Source organism: Octopus bimaculoides, chromosome 5 (genome assembly GCF_046866305.1).
Source record: "Octopus bimaculoides isolate indiv1 chromosome 5, ASM4686630v1, whole genome shotgun sequence".
NCBI lineage: Eukaryota > Metazoa > Mollusca > Cephalopoda > Octopoda > Octopodidae > Octopus > Octopus bimaculoides.
Window position 1 is genome coordinate 99,519,009 of NC_142932.1, and position 16,333 is coordinate 99,535,341.

At 35.0% G+C, this 16,333-nt stretch overlaps 1 protein-coding gene across 1 annotated transcript in view; it reads left to right on the forward strand.

Annotated features, from left to right (window-relative positions):
• Nucleotides 1-13,286, forward strand: part of LOC106867858 (adhesion G protein-coupled receptor D2) — a 49,742-nt gene extending 36,456 nt beyond the window's left edge. The window contains exons 5-10 of the mRNA XM_014912899.3: nt 1,787-1,879; nt 3,660-3,790; nt 4,945-5,005; nt 8,129-8,220; nt 10,812-10,941; nt 12,280-13,286. Of these exons, the coding sequence (XP_014768385.1) occupies nt 1,787-1,879; nt 3,660-3,790; nt 4,945-5,005; nt 8,129-8,220; nt 10,812-10,941; nt 12,280-12,441 (669 nt within the window). The 3' untranslated portion in view covers nt 12,442-13,286. The remainder of the gene's footprint in view (nt 1-1,786; nt 1,880-3,659; nt 3,791-4,944; nt 5,006-8,128; nt 8,221-10,811; nt 10,942-12,279) is intronic.
• The last annotated feature ends 3,047 nt before the right edge of the window (nt 13,287-16,333 follow it).

The window sequence follows — 16,333 nt, forward strand, 5'->3', positions numbered from 1 at the left end:
GAGACACTTGTTTCTAACAGGACCCGATTCGAAGGCATGCTTAAGGACTCTGTCTCCATGACCCTCCCAAGAATAAATGGGTGAAAAAGATGAGATGAGATTAGATGGGTTCAATCTCAATGCACGGTACCTTGGACAAATATCTCGTATTATACCCCAAGCTGATCAATGCTTTGTGAATGAATTTGGTTAACGGAAACTATGTAGCTACCCATTGTATTTATATTCATGTATATGTGTGTATGTGTATCTTTGTACTTGTCCCCACCACACACACACACACACACACACACGTACACACACTTGACAATCAATATAGGTTTCTTTACGTACACAACAATGATTGTATTCCTAGAGAGCAGGAACATGTCTGGTTAGATGTGACTACTATCTCCTTTGGGAATATATATATACATATATATATATATATATATATATATATATATATATATATATATATTCTATCTGCATATCTTTTTTACAATATTTTACAATATCTCAACAGATAATTTGTTTGCTTCAACTATTTTAAACGCAATATATTGGCTATTTTAGAGGTTTCCTCAGAATGAACAGCTTTCACTAAAGGGAAAAACTGTACTATCTATAATAGTGATGCAACCACCGAAAAACAAATTAGTGTTATATCCCTATCCCCCGAGCTGGGTTTGAAACCGTATTCTGGTTGTTGAGGACAATGGTATTTCCTTTGTCCTGTGAACAAGTACAGTTATTTTTAGCGTAGGAGTGATCACTAGCCCTTTCCGGTTAGCGAAAGTTCAGAAAAACAAGCTAAGGGACTGTACTAAACTGACCCAGCTTTGGAGGGGATAAGGTAGCACTATTGAGCTACGGGATTTGTGATAAGGAATTGGCGCGAGCGGTTGGCCAGTCGAGTTGGCATCGAGGAGTTGGTGGACGGCAGTTGGATGAAGAACGCGAGCCGGTGTGAAGGCTAGCAGCCAACCAAGATGAACAGAGAGTCTGACAGACAGAGGCTGAGAAAGTACCAGTCAACCGATAGGGACTGAAGCAATGAGAGAGAGGGACACAGAGAGATGGAATTGTGTGGCAGGCGAGAGATCGTAGTAGTCAGTTGGTCACTTCTTGGATTATAGTAGGAGTTTTGAAAGAAAGGAAATTCGTGCGGTGAAGGTTTGTTTAAATATTCTTTAAAATGTACTTCGTCGTTACACGTTTTAAAAGAAAAAGAGATTTTGTTAACTGGTGGAAAAGAAAAGAAAAGAACTTTGTGACATGCTGTTAATGGAAAAGAAAAACAACGAAGTGAAAGAACTTTTAATTCGACTTGATATATGAACTCTTGATTGTAAACTTGTGATTATGCAATGTTCTGAAACCTTTGTTAAATGTTATTTGAATTGTTATGCAATGTATTGATGATGTTTTGATCATGTAAAAAGAAAAAAAGTTAGTTCCACTACCCAACGTATGATCTCCGTGTTATTTCTTCCTCCTTTTGCCTGTTGTCTTCGTTGCGTGCTCCGGCCGGGGCTTAGTCGTGGCGAACATCCCGACTCACTGAGCGTCGACGTTCGCGCGCGCGCGAGTTTTCTTTTCGTCGAGGTGCTTCGCGTGCGGGCGTTCGTAACAATAGTTTATAAGGTTGCAATGGTTTTCATGTTTTTCAATTGACCTCCCAGTAAAATCAACAACAAAACTGTTTGCATGTTACATGAAACATTGTTTTTTGTGAAGTCATCATTGTATTGTAGACTTTTTTTTTTTAATTTAATTTAATTTAATTTTATTTTATCAATTACAGGGCTTCTGTATAGCTGCAACTGTGGCAATAGTGTTTCTGTTCACATCAGCATATAGTTGGATGTTTCTTTTTGCTTGTTGGAAATTAGCAGATGTAAGTAACTCATGTTTATATTTTGATTATATAGAATGTTGATATAATTTCAATAGCAATAATAAAATTATTTGCTAGTATTAAATGTCTTAGATGAAAATGCTTAAAACTATGTATGATATGATTACCAAGGTTTTTGTTAAAAGGTGATTATTCATATCTTACTGTCCCATTTCAAACTGCTCACATGCACTTGGATAAGAAAGTATTTGGTGAAGACACCCAGAGATGATTCATCAGGTTCTGATAAATTTATTAGTGATCTAAAAGGGTATACCACAACTAATTAAAGACACACCATTGATATTATCTACCATAAAGAATAAACTATCCACTTTGAACATAAACTTCTTAAGTTTAGCCCTTTAGCATTTAAACTGGCCATATCTGGCTAAAATATTTTACTAGTATTTATGTTCATACTGGCTAGATCAAGCCTCTCATACCTAGCCTACATTGTCATTCTAAAAATATACAACCACATCATCAAAATCTTGAAGCTACAAGATAATGCATGATTAATTCAAAACATTGTGAATAAATAAGCATTACATTCGACAGAGTAATCTGAAAGCTAAAGAGTTAGATCAGAATTGTTATTGGTGAGCTGATAGAATCATTAGTGCACCAGAAAATGTTCTTCTGGCTCTTTACATTCTGAATTAAAATACTGCCATGGTCAACTTTACCTTTAATCCATTCAGGATCATTAACATAAAGTACATGTCAAGCACAGGGTTGATGACCTCGACTAACCCTCTCCTCCCCCAAATTGGTTGCCTTCTGCCTTAATAAAAAAAACAATAAATGGCAGCAAGCTGGCAGAATCATTGGAGCATCTGAAAAATACTTTGCAACATTCATTCCAGCTCTTTACATTCTGAGTTCAAATCCAACTGAGGTTAACTTTGCCTTTCATCACCCTGGGGTCAATGAGCTGGCAGAATCATTAGTCATCCAATAAAAACCTTAGCAGCATTTCTTCCAGCTCTTTACATTGAAAACTGACTGAGATCAACTTTGTCTTTCCTCTTTTCAGGGTCAAAAAAATTAGCCTTTTTCCCCAAATCAGAAACCAAAAGTTACAAGCCAGGAGAATTATCAAGAATACCTTGCAGTATTTCTGCCAACTCTGTATATTCTAATTTCAAATGCTATTGAGATAAACTTTGCTTTTCAGCCTTTCAGGATTGATGAAATAAAGTATCAATTAAGAACTGGGTTTGATATTATCAACTGACCTCTTCCCTTAAATTTGCTGGCCTTGTGTCTAAATTAGAAACAATTATTAATTACCACATTGTTTATCGCAAACAACCTTTTATGTGCATATTAGTAAAGTTGTTAACATCAAGAGATGAAAACCACTCTGAGTAAACGCTTTTCATTATAAATATAAGTTTTATGTAATACCCTAAAAATTTTCCAAGAATTTAACTGAATAGTTGTTCAAAGACTAGACCTAATTTTATCTTTATTGCCATAGGTCTAGGCTTTAATATGACTGAATAATTTTTTTCCCCACATCAAACCTTTGCAGAAATCAAGTTTAATAACTCATGTATTATAGTTTTCTAAAAATCTGGAAAGATATTGCACATTTTTCTGAAGTTCCCTTCTATATTTGCTTCATAAAGCACACTTCAGCATTTTAAAAAATATTTCAGTCACTAAAATATTTCTGATTTAATACATATGCATTTCTGTTTGAAAATATTGAAAAAATATTTAACTATGTATATTTACAAATGTTTACATTTTTTTTTATCATCTTCTTCAGTGTACAATAGGTGTCCATGGAAGCAAGCATTTTCGGCGTATTATGTATATTATAGTTGGGTATGGCGTACCTTGGGCTGGTATTATCCCAATTCTCCTATATTATCCTGATAATCTCATTAATGGAAAAATGTAAGTAAATACTTTGTAACTATACTTCAGAATTTGTAGCTTGAAAAATTCTTCCTCTGTTGCTAATCATCATCATCATCATCATCGTTTAACGTCCGCTTTCCATGCTAGCATGGGTTGGACGATTTGACTGAGGACTGGTGAAACCGGATGGCAACACCAGGCTCCAGTCTAATTTGGCAGAGTTTCTACAGCTGGATGCCCTTCCCAACGGCCACGCTCAGAATGGTGCATCTCATGTGCCACCCGCACAAGAACCAGTCCAGGGGCACTGGCAACGATCTTACTTGGCTTGCCGGGTCTTCTCACGCACAGCACATTTCCAAAGGTCTCGGTAAAGATGTAGGTGTGGCTGTGTGGTTAAGAAGCTTGCTTCCCAACCATATGGTCTTGGGTTCAGTCCTACTACTGTGCAGCACTTTGAGCAAAAGTCTTCTACAATAGCTCTGGATTGACCAAAGCCTTGTGAGTGGATTTGGGAAAGGGTAACTGAAAGGAGCCTATCATATGTGTGTGTGTCTGTGTGCGCATATACATGCATCCAGGGACATACATTGTGTGTGTGTGTGTGTGTGTGCATGCATGTCTGTGTGTCTGTATGTCTGTGCATGTAATTGCATGCATATGTGTGTCTGTATGTTACTGTCTCCTGGCCTAGGCTTCACATGATAATTGTAAATAAACTTCAATGTCATATAAATGATGGCTTTCATTTCCAATATTCCTTGAAAACTTGTCTGATCACAAAGAAATATTACCTCTCTTGGAAACAGGTGAGTGTTGGTGACAGGAATGGTATCCAGACATAGAAAAATCCTTCCCAACAAATTTCATCCAACTCATTTACTTATGGAGAAATGGATATTAAAATGATGATGATGATGATGATGGAAGTTGCAAAAAGCACCTCAAAAAGCAAAATCAAAGTTAATATTGATAAGTAAAAATTTGAAATGCTGATACTCACAAAGAAGCATTTTTAAATAATAGTTTAGTTAAAACTTGTTTTGAAAGTAAGTTAGCTTTAGGACAATAATTATAAAATCAGTCTCTCTTATGTATGATGTTGTGCTGAGAAAAGTTAATATTTTAAATTTGTTTGAATTAAGTCTTTGTTGTTATGTATTTTATTCAACTGCTTGGTTCTGTTGCAGATGTTGGCTCACAGAATGGACGCAATGGATTTTCATGGGACCTCTCTACTGTATACTTGGTGTAAGTAGAAAATGCAATTATTGCTCAGTAATTCAGGCATCATTGACATTATGCAGGTGACAGAACTGCATCTGTGACACTATGTTTGTCCTGGTTTTGTTAAAAAAATTCTCAACAGAGAAAGAACTGCTCTCTTATCTAGAAACAAAGCTTCCACTGTAAGTACCCATATGTGTATTTAAGAGTTATTTTATCCAGAGTAGGTCAAATAAGTACCAATGATTTAAAAAAAAAATTTCTCATGCAATGGAACAGTGTCCAAGTGTTTGTATACTCATCTGGAGGTTGGTGACATTAGTATTTAGTTTAAATAATAAATGTGCAGTTTGATTGCCTGCTGATATAAATTTACTTATGCATTTAAGAACTCAATCTGATCATTGAATTCCTCTCTTCACCCTCATTGAACACTTTAGCCCTTATGTTCAGAAATGCAACCCCTCTGAAATTTCTCACCTGCATATAGTTGCCATGTAAATGTATGCAGATGGGAAATTCTGAGTAAGTGGATTAAGGTAATTAATTATAACATTTTCAAAGTTAAAATTACCTAAGGCATAGAACATCTGCAGAAATACCAATGCATGTCTGCGCAACTAGTCATGCAATATTAAATCAGTTGTATACATAAAAGACATCACTATTACCAAATCTAGAATGGAGCATAGAAAATATATAGGAATGCAAGAGGGTAGATCAAACATAGCTTCTACAATCATATTTCGTATTAAAAGAAGAATACTGTAACTTATACATGATTTCCATTCAGTAAACAGGCAATTCTACATTTCCAATACGAATTTTGTCTCATGATTTCTAAAAGTAAAATATTCAGTCAGTGCTCCCATGAGAGAAAATTTCCAAGTGGACGGAAATCATACATGATTCTTCTTGAACACAAAAGAAATTGGTCAAAGCGAGATAACTCCATCTCGTCCAGATATGGTTCTCACTTCAAAGAGTTTCATTTTGGGTTTTTTTCACACCCTTGCTGATCAAACTGTATTCTCCATTAGCAAAGAGGCTAATGGAGAATACTTTCTGAATACTTTCTGTCCATTTATAACCATCAACTCCTTTAAATATTGCTACTAAAAAAAATCTTAGAGTGTGCCTTTTTGGACTTATGAATAATTGATTGATGTGTGTGTGTGTGTGTGTGTGTGTATTTGTTTGTCCCCACTACCACTTGACAACCGGTATTGGTTTGTCTACATCCCAGAAACTTAGCTGCTCAGGAAAAGAAAATGATAGAATAAGTTCAACTGGAACAAATAAAAGATAAAAGATTATATTTAAGTTTTGCATCTCCTTTTCACTCCACTTTCCCTACAACATTCTTCCATTGCATCAACTCTGCTTCCAATTCTCAATACCATTTAAATTTAATTTGTCAAAATATTTTGTCGCTTTGAGACCGCAATCTGTTCACTGACAAAATTCTGTGCTGCATCTGAGCTGCATTTGTGTGTTATTTTAAATGGCTTATAAACACCTTCCACGCTGCAATTGTTATATATATATATATATATATATATATATATATATATACAATTGTGGCCAAAAGTTTGGGACATTTAAAAAAAAATTTTAATTGTTATGTCAAGTACAATTCAAATAGATACAACATAGGGATATACTTACCTTATAACTAATCCAATGCTTCAATATCTAGAAGAAAGAATAGGCAAAATCAAAAATATAGTTCTTGACTAAATTGCTAGTTTTAATAAATAGAAGGTAGTACATCACATGTACAAAAAAAACAGACCTATGTTCTTCACGACTGTATATACGTATGTTATCATTGCAAAATGAACCTGAAACCATGTGGTTGGGAAGCAAACTTCTTAACACACTTGCAAGCATACATACATACATGCATACATACATACATGTATGCACACACACACACACACACACACACACACACACACACACACACAAACACAAACACACACACAAACACAAACAATAAAAAGAAGAAAATGGTTAGACAACTTTTAAGACACAGTCCGAAGTTTTAGATTATATGAGGACTATAACAATATGTACATATAATATATATATGTGTGTGTGTGTGTGTGAGGTTGTGAGTTCGAATCCCGGACTGGGCTGCATGTTGTGTTCTTGAGCAAAACACTTTATTTCACGTTGCTCCAGTTCACTCAGCTGTAGAAATGGGTTGTGACATCACAGGTGCCAAGTTGTATCGGCCTTTCCCTTGGATAACACTAGTGGCATGGAGAGGGGAGGCCAGTATGCATGGGCAACTGCTGGTGTTTCATAAACAACCTTGCCTGTACCTGTACCTGCACCTGAGAGGGTAACTTTCTAGGTGCAATCCCATGGTCAGTCATGCGCATATATATATATATATATATATATATATAATATATATGCATACATTTAGAAGGCTGTTTATTATGGCTGGTCAGAGAGTGGCCATTCGTTTCACATATATAAGGCACTTAACTGTATAGGTGACTCGTCAGACTCAGGCCATTTGTTTCTAACAAGTTACCTATAATGGACAACCTTCTAAATATTACTACTCTAATGTTTTGGAGTGTGCTTCTTTTTGGGTTATATGATCTTTGGACCAATGCACGCATGCATACACACACACATACACCCACCCACATACATAAAATGTATGTATGTTGCCAGCATGGACGGTAGATGTTAAATGATGATGATAATGTATATATCTGTGTATACATTATCTACCAGTCTGAGAATCGAACCAAGATCAAGAGTGCAGCACCCTACCCACTAAGCTCCATACCTCCGCCCCACACACACATGCATATACATGCACAAACATTTTAAAATTATAGGGAAGGTATATATCTCTAACTGCTTCACTTTGCCTAGCTGGATAGACAGATTCTGTTTGAAATTTATGCTCGAATGTTTTATAGCAGAAAGATCATCCAGGAACAAAAACAGTTGTTTGAAGAATATATAATTAAAAAGTCTCATTCAAACATGACATTAAAAAAAAAAAAAGGTCTGAAATTTTAAAACAAAATCTTAGAATTCCTCTGAATTAATTTTGAATTAAAAAATTAACCTGTGAGGTTTTCTTATTCTTTCATAACTGTTCTCTTCTGTCTTTAGTTTAATCAGTTGGTGATGCTATTATCTCTGTGGAATCGATGGAAGAAAGATTGTGAGAAAGAGGAAAGAAGATCAATGAAACAAAAACTAACGTAAGTCATCAAATTAAGGAACTAAGAAAAGAAATATTCAACTGATTTTAATACTGATGCCTTCTATGTCAGCATTTAGTGCATCCTCCATTTTGATTTCACTTGTTTCTCTACTATACACTTGTATATAAGACACATGGTTTTTCTCCGAAAAGTTTCTCAAAAAAACCATCTCAGGTCCTATATGCAAATTAATGTACTGCTACATTACTTTAAATATAACATTTTTTAATTCACTTGAAACTTCTTTTCATCTAGAATATGCACTGCTGAAACTAAAGGACATCGAATATGTCCATGCACTTTTTATACCATCAAATATGGTTATTGAAACCATGAGAAAGGCACAAGTTTTACACGCTTCTCTTTTTCATTCTTCTAAGATATAAGACCTTTGTATCTAGTACAAAATACTTGTTATTTTATTCACAAAAGGTAATATGGGACATGTTGGATGGCAATCTAGTATCTTCCATAATGTTCACGGGGGCCATGGAATTGGTTCCTGAAACCAAGCTACTGGAGTTCTGTGATGCAAGCAACCTATTAATCTGCAACACCAAATTCAGGAACCCAGACAGCCACCTGATAACCTATCAATCAGGTGACTCTGCTAACCAGATTGATTTCATCTTCACCAGATAGCAGGATGCATGGTTGCTCTTCAATACAAAGACCCTCCCTGGTGAAGAATGTACCCCCCCCCCCCACCAACATAGACTAGTCATTAGTGACTTCAGACTCGAGGCCAGAAGGTTGTCAAGAAGCAGACCAATCCAGAAAAGAAGGATTTGGAAGCTAAAGAACCCTTCACATGGTCAAAGATTTAGGGACATCGTCACTGAGAAATTTGATGGGAGGGAGGAGGAGCTGCAGACTTGTGACATAGAGGGTAACTGGAAATTCTTACGTGACAGCTTACTGAGTGCCACAGACCAAATCTGCAGCTGGTGCAAAGTCCCTTCCAGACCTAGGGTATTGTGGTATACAGTAGACAAAGCCATTAGAACAAAGAAACTGGCCTAGAAAACCTGGAAGAGTTGGGGTAGCAAGGAACTGTACCAGACAGCCAGAAGGGAGGCTGGGAGACATGCATATATAGCCAATGGAGAAGCAGAAAAGAAGAAGTTGGCGTTAAGAAGGGCATCCAGCTGTCGAAACATTGCCAGATCAGATTGGAGCCTGGTGCAGCCTCCTGGTTTGCTAGTCCCCAGTCAAACTGTCCAACCCATGCCAGCATGGAAAATGGACGTTAAAAGATGACGATGATGATGATGATGATGATGATGAATATTGAGTTATTTTTATCACTGTGTTGTAGCTGTTGTTATTTATACCCAAGTTAACCCAAATCAAATGGACTTGTGATCAAAGGATTTCTCATTTTTATTACTGTGTTGAAGTATGTTGGGTTGGTAACATATGGTCAATGTTTGCCTGGGACAGCTGATACACAGGAGCTGAAGTGAAAACATATACAGCAAACAGAGAATGAGTATGGGGAGAAGTTAAGTTATTTTCAATTCTAAATAGATGAGTGTATACCTGCAATGGTGATGAAACATGCTAACTTGAATATCTGTATCCCTTGAATGAATCATTCATGTGAATGGAATAAAAATATTTGGATTGGCAGAATATATAGAGAAACAGACAGAATGCTTTGCAATTTTTAATTATAGCTGTTAATATTCTGAGTTCAAATCCCACTGGAGTCAACTTTGCCTTTTAATCCTTTCCAGGTTTCAATGAATGAATACCAGTCAAGTGCTGGGATTAATTGTCTTGGTTGTGCCCTCACACCAAATTTTTACTCGGTTAGGACAAACTTATTAAAATAAATTGCACACTCAGTGTCAACAGTTATGTGGAGAGACTACGTCATCTCATTATATTTCCTTCCCCAGTGTACATAACCAATACTTGATAGATGTCTTACCTTATTCAATGATCTTTAAGAAACATTTATTTATTATCTAAATAAACAATTCTCCTATAGAGACGATAGGAATGTTGAACTTTCATTTATCTCTGAGCTATTTGCAATGAGTGGGGATGACAACAAAACCACAAGACTCTGATAACATAGTTTATTTATGATAAATTTATGGTTTCATACTGTCACAATATTGTGTTTACGTACATAGAATCATACATTTTCCCCTATAAAACAATGTTAAAATATCTTTCAATACATGTGTGATCAAATATGCTAAATTTATTTGTTTTTTTCCTCCACAAAATATACCTGTTAAAAAAAGGGGTGCATCTTATGTAAAAGTGTATTTCATATGCTTATTATAAATAACAATGGGAAGCAAGTTGGCAGAAATAGTAAGAAAGCTGGATGAAATGTCTTGTATCTTTACATTCAAATTCTGCTAGAAATGGTTTTATCTTTCATTGCTCCAGGATCAATAAAATAAATGCTAATACTCTAGAGTTCAATATATTCCCTTTTTTTCCTTCTATTGAAAACTAGCCATTGGTTTTGGAAAAAAAAAATATTCTAAGAACTGTTATCTATTGTATAATCTCATTTATCATTAGCAAAATGTATTTATATCAGTTTCTCTCATGGCTACTTACAGGAATCTTGCTGTCACATTCTTTGGTGAAATGCATCTTTTCGGAACTGGCTGGTTGCTTGGTTTGGTTCCACTCACTGGATATAGCACACTTCCTTTCGGTTGGGCTTTTATCCTTATTGCAGGACCACAGGTTAGTATCGAAAGTTTTTCTTTACCTTCTTGAGTTATACCAACTCATAAGGGCTGGTTTCCTGGTTTCCATAGCATATAAATTCCCCACCTGGACAGGACACTAGTCCATCACAGGATTACTCACTTTTGCCAGCTGAGTGGACTGGAGCAATGTGAAAAAAAGTGTTTTTGCTCAAGAACACAATGTGTCACCCAGTCCAGGAATTGAAACCACAATCTTACAATCATGAGTCCAGTACCCTAACCACTAAGCCACATGCCTTCATATGTCTAAAGATTATCTAATGCTGTACCATGTTTACATTTGCATCTTTATTATAATTTCTTTCTGAAACTGACACAAGCTATAATCAGTTTTAAAATAAAAGTCATTAACTCATATGCAATCTCCATAATTCCCTGGCAAGCTAATGCCCTAGGCCAGCCCTACAATGTGTGTTCCCTTCTCCCAACCCTTACAACGAGAGTTTCCTTCATTAATTTTTTTTCTACAATATCCTCCAGTCGTCATCCTTATTACATTAAGGGGAAAATACAATTGAAAAATTATAGCTGACTTACAAATAAGAAATCTAATGGGTTTATGATCCCTGTAGTTTCTTAACCACACAACTATGTCTTTGACCTTGCTGCCACAAGAAATGCCATGAACAGAAATTAAAGTCACACTAAATTAATGAAGTTATATCCATATATTTTACTTTTGTAGTTAGTTTGCAAGATTCCTGATGTGAACTTGTGTTTTGAAGCAGATTTTGTATCTCAGAAGGTTCATTATGCAAATAATAAACACAGACATTGGTTCCATTTCACTTCTTTTATTATTATTAGTCAATTGATTAACCATTTAACTAATTAACTAATCAATTGTTTGATTAAGCATTCAGTCAGTCAATCAGGTAGAATTAGAGTAATTTCCATTGCCATTTGTGACCTCATCAATGACAAGCAGATCTGTAGTAGAGAGGGCACATCATTGATGAAATCACAACTGACAATGAAAGGAGTCAGACAGACCTGGCTAACTGATCAGCAATTAATTAGCTCTTGGTTATATGGCTAACCAATTGACCAATAATAAAAGAAATGAACTAGAACCAGTGCGTGTGTTTATTATTGGCACAATGATCCCCCCAAGGTACAACAAAATATATCCAAATATCCTTTTTTATACTTTATTCTATTTTTTCATCATGATTTGTTCAGATAATAACTCCCTTCTCTACAAAAATCATTTTCATTGCTACATTTTCATTACATTTCTACTAATAAATCTCTCTCTGTATCTCATTTGCTGAATGTCGGTAAATTTTGGAACAATATTTTTCTATTTCAGAACTTTTACATGTTCTTCCTTTACTATTGCACTCACAAGGACGTTTTGTCATTACTGGCTTCTCATTATGAAGACACAGTCGAAGCCACTTTGGAAGAGATCAGAAAGAAGAAAGCACAGAGAGGAGGTCGAAGCTCAGATACAGAAGAAGGTTCTGATTAAGTGACAGTAAATCTCATAGATTTGTACTTTATTAGCCAAAGAGGAGAGTAAAAACAAAAATAATGGAAACTAATGTGATGTCTCATATTACCATACTGAGTTATAACAACTATTTCCCCAAGAATCTAAAAGAAATAGGGGAAAGAAAAAGAATAAATCAAACTATTTTTGAAGAAATTTGATTCCAAAAATATTAAATGCAGCATTTAAAGTCTGTTTTAAATGCATTTTATTGTCTTGTATCTGAATGAGAGTGGCCTAGAAATTAATTTTAAAAAAAAAAGTGTTAAATGTAACTAATCACACTCTGGAAAGAAATTTTAATGTTTGATTAGTATTATCAGAATGAAAAATGAAAAAAATTAAATGTTTCAATAAATTTTTGTCCCACCTACTCCCACCTCCACTCTCTCACTAATCATCTAATTTTCAAATTATGACTTTCGGCAGCTTAAAGGCAAGAAATTGCAATTCAAAACTCATTTCACATAACATACACATATAAACACTTTAAGTGCAGCTCCACTTAAAAATATTTATATGTGCTGGTGCAGTTGTATTCATAAATACATACATGGAGTATAGCAGCATATGTTTTAAGGAATAGTTTTTGCTGATCTAATCATCTGAAAGAGCAAACATCTTTATCCGAAACAGGCGGGAACATATTTTTTGTAAAGAATGTTGTCAAATCACAAAGTAAAGTATTTGTAAAAAGATTGAGCCAGATAGAATGAGGATTATACTAAAGAGACACTTCTAAATGTCTGTTTGTTAAATAAGCTTCTAATAAAACTGGAGCAGATAAAAATAAAAATAAAAATAAAATCACTTCAACATTGTAATTCGTTGTTGTCTAAATGTTTTGATATAAGTTCTGAGAGCCAAATATTAGTAAACCATCAATGAATAATTCTTTAAGTATTTTTGTGATACACAGATATGATAAAAAAAAAAAAACCTTGATTTTACAATTAAAACAATGTTAATGTTCATATAATTTTGATTTATTTTACCTTTTTCAATGTATTTAGCCTATAAAAGCACTTGTATTTCCCAAACAATGAACATCCAGTAAACAGAGTGAAACCTGACTTAGTGCAGGCCTCTGTCATCCAGTTTTTATTCAACATTAACATTTTCTGAGAATATCTAAGTTGAAGCTTAATTTAGTTTCAATAAGTGGACAAGTGTTCCATATTAAATAAGTCAAATTGCATGAATATATTAACGATAATGCAGTGAATTGGCTGAATCATTAGTGTTACTTTGCTGTATTGATACTGGCTCTGTGCATTCTGAGTTCCAATCTCACTTAGGTCAACTTTGCCTTTCATCTTGAGATGAGAAATATAGTATCAGCCTTCTTACTTCTCTCTCTCTCTCTCTCTTTGGAAGAAATTGGCAGTAGTTAGAGCTGAAGAAGAATGAGCTCTTTTAAGTTTAAAATACCCAAGACAATTCCACCAGGAGTTAGGAGCTCAAGAAAGGAAGGAAGATATATTAATTTTGTTATAATAATGGTTTCAAATTTTGGTACAGAGCCAGGAGTTTTCAAAGGGAGAGGGATACATTGATCTGACAGGTACTTATTTTATTGATCTTGGAAGAATGAAAGGCAAAGTGAACCTCAGCTGAATTTGAGCACAGAATGTAAAGACAGATGAAATGTTGCTAAGTATTTTTCTTGACATGCTAACAATTTTGCCAGTTTTCCACCTTTAATAATGGTACAAACTGTGACACAAGGTCAGTAATTTTTTAGGGGAGGGGTAAGTTGATTACATCAACCCCAGTGTTCAACTGGTACTTATTTTATTGACACCGAAAGGATTAAAGGCAAAGCTGACCTTAGCAAAATTTGAACTCAGAATGCACAACTGATGAAATTGTTGCTAAGCATTTTGCTTGGCATGTTAATGATTCTGCCCACTGGCCACCTTTTAATCTTGTAATAATCCTTTGTACTATAGGCACAAGGCCTGAAATTTTGGGGGAGGAGATAAGTCAATTAAATCAACCCCAATGCATAACTGGTACTTATTTTATTGACTCTGAAAGGGTGAAGGGCAAAGTCAACCTTGGTGGAATTTGAACTCAGGACATAAGGATGAACAAAATGCTGTTAAGTATTTTGCTTGGCATGTTAATGATTCTGCTAGCTCACTGCCTGTTTTAATATTGTTATAATAATGACTCCTTTTGATGCATTTAAAATTATTTCAGTTTACTACAAGTATTTTGTCTTTATTTTCACCACCCCAACTTATGTTGGTTCCATCACAACTTTTATTCAGGTGTTGTGTTCTCAGAACTACATTATAGAATGTATCTCTGTTTTTCAAATGGCAGGGTGTGCAGTATAAGAGAAATTTAGGCTGGTAGAAATAAAAACTCAAGCAATCATATGAAGTCTCTTTTGTTGGCTTGTGTGGTATTTTATTACTTTTAGAAGGAAGGATTGCAAAGGATTTGAAAATATAATAAGACACCTAACCTATGGCTGTTTACAAGCTGTACTATTTTTGGTGTCACTCTGTTAGGAATCATGTAGTGGAATAATAAATAAATAGATAAATAATTGCCATAATAAATAAATTCTCTGCATCTTTCTACTACAGATTTGATAACTTTTCAGAATTTTGTTCCATCAATTTATTTATTTCTTCATTATTGTTGTTGTTTTAACATCCACTTTTTCATGCTCACATGAATCAGATGGAGTTTATCAAAGCAGATTTTCTATGGCTAGTGGTGCTGTCAGTCACAAACCTTCACCTGTTTCTAAACAAAGATTTATTTCTCCAGAGCCAGAAATTGTTTTTGCAAAATAATGGAAGTGAATGGCATTCATTTACAACAATCACACAATGACAAGACAAGACACAAATGTACACACACACACACACATGCATACAATGGGCTTCTTTCACTCTCAAGGTTTTGGTCAATCTGGAGATATGCAATAGGACTGAATCCAAAACCATTAATAATGTGATTTTTTAAATACTTCTTTTATTTTTCAAAATTAAGATAAACAAAGTTCATTAATCTAAAATATACTCTCCCTCATCTTCTGCAATGCTCTTCCATCTATTTGGTAGACTTGCAAAGTCCCACTTCCAAAATTCACTTATCCATGACGAAAAATACTCCTTCAGTACTATTCTGGCATCGTCTATAGAATTCATATTTTTTCTGTCCAAATGATTTTGAAGACTGTGGAATAAATGATAATCAGATGGAGCAATATCTGGCGAATATGGTGGCTGGGGCATTGTTTCCCATTCAAACTGTTCCAGCCTTTGGAATGTCCTCCTTGTTGTATGTAGCCAAGCATTATCCTAGTAGAAGAATATTTTAACTTTTAACATGGGTGGAAGGTTTGAGTACCAGATCTCATCAAGTCTGTTACATGGATCCCAAGCAAGAGCTTTGCAGATGCAAAAGTCCTTTTGGGAGTCTCCTATTTGTGATCCAAGATATTTGAAGTTGTCAACGTTTTTGATTGATATATTATTGACTGATTTAAGTTCAGTTAACTTGGAGGAGGTCATGATAAACTCTGTCTTATTCTTGTTGCAGTAAAGGCCGACCTGGTTTGCTGCTTTCTCCAGTGCTTGTAACAAAGATTCTGCATCTTTAATATAATGGGATATCAAAGCAAGATCGTCAGCAAAGTCAAGATCAGTTAAATATTGTGTACAATGTCAACTGCTCTGGCAGGGTTTCAAAAGGAGTTCCTTTTCCTCTATACCGTCTAGGAAAAAGCTGAGAACATAGTCGAGAACAATGATGAACAAAAAAGGCGCAAATGTGTCACCCTGCAGAACACATGCTTCAACTTCAAAGAAATCAGCCTCTCTATTAAGAGATATAACTGTGGCAGTGG